At 33.7% G+C, this 8,134-nt stretch overlaps 1 protein-coding gene across 1 annotated transcript; it reads right to left on the bottom strand.

The window, feature by feature from the left end:
- Positions 1 to 6,122: 6,122 nt before the first annotated feature.
- Positions 6,123 to 7,878, bottom strand: LOC145017141 (CCT motif family protein). The gene is made up of 3 exons (XM_078975215.1): positions 7,446 to 7,878; positions 6,676 to 6,852; positions 6,123 to 6,510 (listed from the first exon to the last, which is right to left on the bottom strand). Exons 1-3 carry the CDS (start codon positions 7,818 to 7,820, stop codon positions 6,316 to 6,318), a joined length of 747 nt encoding a protein of 248 aa, XP_078831341.1. The 5' UTR covers positions 7,821 to 7,878; the 3' UTR covers positions 6,123 to 6,315.
- Between the last annotated feature and the right edge of the window lie 256 nt (positions 7,879 to 8,134).

Genomic DNA, 8,134 nt, shown 5'->3' with positions numbered 1-8,134 from the left:
TCGAAAAGTCAGAGGGCGTGCACCCTCCATAGACATAATCTCATACCAAAGAGCATAAGAGTTTTCTCCAAAATACTGCAAGTGATCTCCAAAAAAAGGAACTATCGCATCTACTCGCCCAAGGGTCCAACTGTAGAGCCCAAACCCAATCCCTCACCAGTATCTGAACCACCTCGAGTGACCACCATACTGAAAATAAAAAAATACAACCATTAGAAAACACTCAAACAATTTCCACACTTAGCGAGTTCCTTAGTAACCTTGCGACTTCCTTTGTCTCGAGTATGGATCCTATGCTTTTAGTAGTACGGGTCCAATACTACATTCCACACCTATCCGTACTTTCCTCAAGAGTTTTCCTGATTCCCTTAAGTGACTCCCTCATTACCAATCATTTGACAATCATGCTAACAATGTATCCGACATGCTAACATGCTTCCTAGGTCCTTCTAGGATCCTCTTCACACCTCTCTCCGCTATCAGCTGTAGAAGAAATTCCCACTAATACAATCAAACTAGCTTATGAATACAATTACATGCCATATGAGCTAGATAATTCTTCGACTGCAAGGTCTCCCACTACAACAGTTGGACTCAAAATAGATCTATGTAATAGAGTTAAACCTAACCTTCTAAAATTATCTAATCTCTATAATATGTAACTTAACAAATTTGCTTGATAGTTAATTGATACTAGTGGAGGTTCCTAAAAGCACAAAGAAAGTAACATTCAAGCATCAAGTTCTAACCAGTGCACTGCCTAATCAGACCACTCTATCATATCATCTGTAATCCATTCTAGCATCCAGTTCTAGAGGCTCATACAATAGGCATACAAAGGAATCTCTCTTAATATTCCATCATACAATTCTTAGTAGATTTTTAGCCCTAATCTAGCATGCTATACATGTATACACATACTTGAACAATAAACATGTATGACTATTTTGGGAAATACTTACTTGAGCTGGACCAATTGAACGCATCACGCCCCTTCTTTTGTAAAATCTTTTTTGAAAATCTTTTTCTTTTTACCTATTCCTCAGTTTGAGTTCAGACACACGCGAGTGTGTGCTCGAATCCCTCAAACCAAGGATTTGATACTAACTTCTAATGTCCTAAAAATACTAAGTAAAATTTTTTATTTTTAAATCAACCAAAACCATCAACCATACATTTCAAAACCATCAAAGCATTACAATGTAGAAGATAGTTATCAGAATACAAATAAAAATAAAAAAATGAAGAACACTGGTGGATGTTGTGTGATCATGTCGGGCCCTTCCCCTTTGAACCGGAAGTACCTGAAATGATAAACATAAATTGTAAGCATAAAGCTTAGTGAGGTCCCCAAAATACCACATACCATACATACAATTTCCAAGGGCTACCCCCTTGAACTTTTCCCTGAAATTTCATGGGTTGTCCCCGTGGTCTAACATCTAGGTGTCATGGGCTACCCCCATGGTCTTTGCTTGAAATACGATGGGCTGCCCCATGGTCTAACATGGAAGCTCCATGGGCTACCCCTATGGTCTTTCATGAAAATGACATGGGCTACCCCCATGGTATTTCATACAAATTCCATGGGCTAACCCTATGTTCTTTCATACAAATGTCACGGGCTACCCCGGGGTCTTCCATGCAAGTATCACAAAGAAAATTAGCACCCTACATAGTATAGTGAGAAGACTCAACTAAATCCGATGATAAACAAATCACATAATCGAGCTGCTGCTACAAAGGCTCCTCATACTGAACATTTCTGAAACAAACCATAATTAATAGTTTGGGTAATAACCCATAATCAAAGGTCTACTTCATATTCTTTCTTACTAGGGTAAAAGTCCATTCTACCATTTCCAAGCTAGATCCAACCAAACATAGCCTAAGGCCCACACTTCTGTGAGTACGCCATGTAGAATCCTTCCTTACACCCTACATACTGAGTTTCTATAGAAAAGGAAACGGGGCATACTCAGTTATGCACTGCATATGCGTAACCCTCTATTGTCCACAACCACTTTTAATCTCTTAATACCTAATGACTAAACATATAACTCACAGATCCTAATCTTGGGAAGGTCTTAACTGATAAAATCATCAACTTTAAGCTTTTGCATGGCTTAATTAAGCCCAAAACAAAACCCTAAGTCCATTACACTCTTTAATAGCCTTAAACTCTTGCATGACTGAGAAATAGCAACAAAAACTTCATTTTTATGACACATGATCCTCAAAAACAACATAAAATGACAAACTTGAGCTTGGAAGTAGCTTTTACTCATAAGAACCAAAACCATGGTACAAAAAGCTTGCAAATCAAGGCTCTAACCTAGATCGAATCATATAACCATAAATGTGAGAGCTATAAACCTCCAAAAGCTTTCAAAGATGATGAATGTTCTGGATCTTCAAGCTTCAAGCCCACTATAAACCTCCAAAAGCTTTCAAAGATGATGAATGTTCTGGATCTTCAAGCTTCAAGCCCACCAATCCTCAATGATGAACTTCTCCTTCTTTTACATGGCACCAAGAACACTCTAAAGGTCCCAAAAAATCTCTCAAGGATTAGGGTTTCGAAATGAAAAAAAAAGAGTAAGTGGGGGCTAATGATAAAGGATTCCTCGAGGGTTACAATGCCTTTAAATATGGTCTTAACGATAAAAAATTAGGGTTTGAGCTCAGCTTGAGTATGCCCTACGTACTCTTTAAGTATACACTGCATACTGCATGAATAGCGTGTCCATCATTAATGAATTATGCCTGGCGTACACTCCATGTACGACCAATGTAAGGACCAAATTTGCAAAGATTATTTATTTTGAGCCAAGAGTGGAAATAGCATCGACAAAGTCCTTGCACGATGTTACTGTTGGGGGTTAGAAATGGCATTGACCATGTCCTCGCACGATGTCCTAGAGTGCCGCAATCCAATGTCTAGTCTTGGAGGGCCGAATGCGCTATATGCGTAAGGTTGGGCCTTTTCTAATACCAATTGGTTTTAGATCAACCGGTAGCGCTGATGCTCAACAAGTGGTATCAAATCCAGTGGCGAGTGTTCGATTCTCTGAGGGAGCAATTTCTGGGGGGAGGGGGGGGGGGGGGGGGATTGTTGGGGGCCAGAAATGATGACAACACTTGATTATTCTAGACAATCTTGTGAATTACGTTGCTAGTGTAGACTTATAAACCACATACCTAGATGAAATGGGATACCATATTCATCCAATACTCTGATGGCTTGATTTTCCTTTATGACTTAGATCGACCAAGGAATCCCCGAGCAGTGTAGTCAAACCAATTTTCTAAACAATTTCATCAGGTGATATAATTTCTTCTAGATGATCGTGAATTAGGATTTGTCAATCGATTAGGATGGTTACGTAGTGGTGTAGTATTATATATATATATATATATATATATATATATATATATATATATATATATATATATATGTAGTTATAGTTTGGTAATAGTTGATTTTCTAGGTTTGATAATTGTGGATTATTATCATAATAATATTATGGGATTGAAAATCATATATGTCTCCTGAAAATTTCCCAAACCTGACCCACTCAAACTATATGCATCAGAGGTAGTAAGATTAAAGTTGTTGGAACTTGATTAGGATGTTCAGTGAGTAAGAGACAACTTACAATAGTATTTAGAACCGTTAGGTTTTTATAATGTAACTTATTTTGTGTATTGATTATGACATCCTTAAGGTTTTTATATTTTAAAACAAAATCTTTAAACAAGATATTTTAATAAATAAGATATTTTCCGCAAAATGTTTTATTATATTGGATTTTCCACAAACAAAAATAATACAATTTTGGAATTGTAAATAAAAGTTTTTTTTCGATTCTGAAAAATAGGGGATGCCATAGGTTTTATGGCAGATTGACCAACCATTCTAGGGATCTACTTCTTCTTCAGAATATGTTCAATCACTGGGACGACAAGCAACAATACAAAAAACAAATTAAGTCCTAAGTTAATCCTAACGATGTAATATGATTTGTCTATGTTGAAGATGATGAATTCGCTGCAAATGGCTAGATTCATCGCCGAAGTTTAGATCTGTAGCTTGATTCACCATTTACATATCTTCGGGCGACCGCGGTAGCGGTGATGTCCAACAGTGGTGATTTTCGACGGTGACAGTAGATTTCTAAGAGTGAGATGGTTTATGCATGAGAGAGAGAGAGAGAGAGATGTGGGTGGAATGGGCTTTGAGTGGCTTTTAATTTTTTGTTTTATTTTGATTAAGTAATAGTAAAAGAAATAAAATGAGAATGAAAAAACAAATAAAAATGACAAATATGTCATAATAAAGAGTTTTAAAAAAATTTAGACAAAACCATGACAAAATAAAAATTTTGGATCAATGACCAAATGATAATTTTCAAAGAACCACATGAACAATTTTTACAGTTTCATAGTAAAATTATTTTAAACAAAATATTAACTATCACAGCCTTTAGCGACCACTTGTCCTAGCACCTTACGTATTCTACTCTTTCCGCGCAGCAAAAATTGCGAAACAAAAATTCCCCTATCAAACATATTTAATTTTAATTTTATTATTATTAGAAATTAGAATTTCCGACAAAAATATTTAATATTATTTTATTTTGTTTATTATTTTTAGAAAGTAGAATAACAACTTACCTATTCTACTATTCCCTGTAAACGATCTGAACGTTCAGCGAACAGTTCATAAACATAAGCGAATAAACATAAAAAATGTAATTTGTTAAACGAATGAACATGAGCAAAAAAATCGTTCGTTTATCCATTCGTGTTCGTTCATTTATTCAGTTAACTTAAATTAACAAACATAAATAAACCGCTTTCATGTTCGTTCGGTTCGTTTACAACCCTATTCATTAATAGTAATAAGGTAGACTATGTTTATTATAAGATGATGATATTATATATAATAATAATAATAATAATAATAATAATAATAGCATGAAAGAATATTAATAATATTTATTATTATTATTATTATTATTATTATTATTATTATTTCTTAAATTATTCGGTAGTTGTAAGTTCTGAGGAACCCTCTTGAAAAAAAAATCATTCTAACGTAAATCTGATGCTCTATGACATTTGCGAAAAATCGATATGTTTATAGTAATAAAATACTACCGAGGAATTAATGATGAAAATTAAATATTTATTAATTTCCTAGCAAAAGTGTGACTCTTTGGTATTTGCGAAAAAACAATATAATTTTTTTATAGTAATAAAATACTACCGAGGAACTAGCTATGAACATTCAATATTTATTAATTTCTTAGGAAAAATGTAGGAACATCCAAAGATAACAAGTTTATGATATTTCCTCGGATGTTCTTCGGTAATGTGTGTAGGAAATTCCGAGGTATTCTCGATCCTCGGAAACTTTCATAAGAACCCCTATCTTTTTCTAATAGTGCGTCTTATTGTGCGCTAAACTGTGGAATTTTACAAAACGTTATGTAAAACGTCCAATAACGATGCCATTCCTAAAACCATGTTGCTAAAAGGTGAAATTCTTATAGTGAATTGCCTTTGTCAGCACACAATATAATATCCTCAAAGTACATATAATGAGCCATGGAGGAAACAAATGTAATCATCATCACTTAATATTTTATACTTTTCTCAATTTAACCGTATATATATATATATATATATATATATATATATATATATATATATATATATATATATATATATATATATATATATATATATATATATATTATGTGATGCTATACTTTTCTCAATTTAACCGTATATTTTTCAATTAACTTCTTTCTGCCCAACTTTCACCCAAATTAAAACAGTAAAAGTAGTTCGATGTGAAGACTTTTATAGGTCACTCACCCAAATTAAGTGAATTCTTTTTATTGCATGTAATGCAGTAGTTCCAATATTATCACAAAAAAAAGTGATGGGTCCTTTTCTTTTAATTTGAATGAAATAAGAAGACAAAGAAATGTTAAAATTGACCCTTAGTTAATTATAAAGACAATATGAATATTTCATGTTTAATAAAGAATTTACAGGGCAGGAAACTAGAGTCAGAACCTTAGTTTATTACACCAAAACTCTTGACATAATTAAAAAAAAATCGAAAACAAAAATCTTATATATCTAGCTTGACATTAAATCTCCCAATAAAACCTCAAAAAACAAATAAAATTGGGATGTCATATTTAATAATAGCCAAACACTAGTGTCCCAACTCTCAATTTTTTTCACATCTATGAGTTTTTATGTGAAAATAAGATTAAGAAAGTAGCATTTCAAGATTTATGGAATGAGATTTGGTGGGAATGAATCAAGAAAATTGTTCATCCAATTGTCATCATCTTCATCATAGAATCCTTCTTCTGTGCCTCCTTGACTCGTGCACTGATGCTCTATCGCTTTCTCAATTTCATCATTCCTTGCAAACCTTCCTCTTATACGAGGTCTGCTATCTGCCAATGTTTTCCTACATACATACTATATATATATATAACAGAAATCAATATTTATTATCAATTATAAAACGGGAAAGTAGAACACTAATTAACAAATGTACCTTTTGTTTTATTCATTTTATTAGTCTTTTTGTACTCTTCATGATAGAAAATAGATATAACCAATATACAAGCATAGTTTGTTTACCTTTATTTTCTTGGTGAAATTGCGTTGGGTTTTCTTATTTCTGTACCTCTCGATTCTTTCCTTTTTCTCATCTGGCGAATAACGACAGGCTTTGTTCATGCTTTCTATGATACTATTGCTTTCACTTGACAATGGACTTTCTGATCGGTGATAGTGATTTTGCACCATATTTGTTCCCTATATATATAAAAAAGTAACTAAGTTAATTCATAATACGTACAAGGTACTATTATATATTTAAATAACAGAAAAACAGAAATGTTTAACTTGATGAATTTTGACATTAAAAATGATATTGGACGCTTTTTTGTGTTTTCTTTTTGTCAAGTCCTCGTGATTGAGACTAATCATATGTGGTGCCATGGTGGGGATATCATTCTTTAGAACGCTGTAGGGGTCTATCTATATGCACAAGTGAAACAGATGGTTGGAGATGACATATATTGAATTATATTATTTAGTTTAAAATTAACTATGAAACTTAATCAATCATTAATTTCATGATATATTTAATAGTTAATTAAATATTTGAATATATGTCAATAAAAGCCAAATAAACGTAACGTACGTATATCAAATTATTGTTCTTATGTGACCAAATGTATACTTAAAACGACTGTTGTATTCACTTCAAAGAATCGACTTACCGAACACATATATAATGTCATCATAAAATTTCAGGTAACCTTAAACTTGTTCCTGGTCGATTTAGTCTTTAAAATGGCAAAAATATCAAAACTTTGTTTAATTATAAATATACAAGACAAAACCTGCAAATCTTCGGCGCTGAAAACCCTTCTCATGGTGGTGGAACTGCTCCCCTCTGAGTCCATTAACTCAGTAGGGGACGAAACGAGTTGATTAAAGAAGCGGTTATTATGGAAGTGACTAGTGATCGAATGGCTACTACCGCTCCTTTGTATTGCTATGCTCGGACTTGCGGTATAACTCGGTGAGTCATAACCTCCACTGCTTGTTGCATACACTGAGTCCAACTCGTATGGAGGAATGGCCAAAGGTGGCGGTGGTAGGAAGCAATCGGCGGTGGCATACGGCTGAGGTAGCGGTGCCACTGGCCCTAGTCCTGCAAGAAATTCCGGTGGGAAGGTATATGAGTCATTATTGTGATCACTGTGTCCGTACATGGCGTGTGGAGTGTTAAATCGTAGTTGAAAGTTGAAACGAGAGAGGAGTGTGTTGTGTGTTTTGTATAGTAGTCTCTCCAAATAAGCCACATCTTTATATAAGCTTAAAGATGACGTGGAATATGGTTATATGACGTCACTGATCGTTGACTTTAGCTCAAATTGACTCTGAAGACATTTATGCCTACTTACTATCGAGCACTTGAATAATTGGATTGAAATGACTTATTTTCTCTACAAAAAAGTCTTCCTAAATTCCGTTGACTCTCTATTTAGTTTACTTTTTATTATATAGATTTTTTTGTTTATTTTAA

Source organism: Lactuca saligna, chromosome 9, assembly GCF_052625555.1.
Source record: "Lactuca saligna cultivar CGN05327 chromosome 9, ASM5262555v1, whole genome shotgun sequence".
NCBI classification, from domain to species: Eukaryota; Viridiplantae; Streptophyta; class Magnoliopsida; order Asterales; family Asteraceae; genus Lactuca; species Lactuca saligna.
The sequence above is the reverse complement of the archived record's forward strand: the minus strand, read 5'-3'. Positions and strand labels throughout refer to the sequence as shown.

Coding starts and splice junctions, on each gene's coding strand:
- LOC145017141 (XM_078975215.1), bottom strand. CDS start 7,820: ATGTACGGACACAGTGATCACAATAATGACTCATATACCTTCCCACCG. Junction 6,853..7,445: donor TCAGCGCCGAAGATTTGCAG/GTTTTGTCTTGT, acceptor TTATATATATAG/GGAACAAATATGGTGCAAAA. Junction 6,511..6,675: donor ATTTCACCAAGAAAATAAAG/GTAAACAAACTA, acceptor ATATATATATAG/TATGTATGTAGGAAAACATT.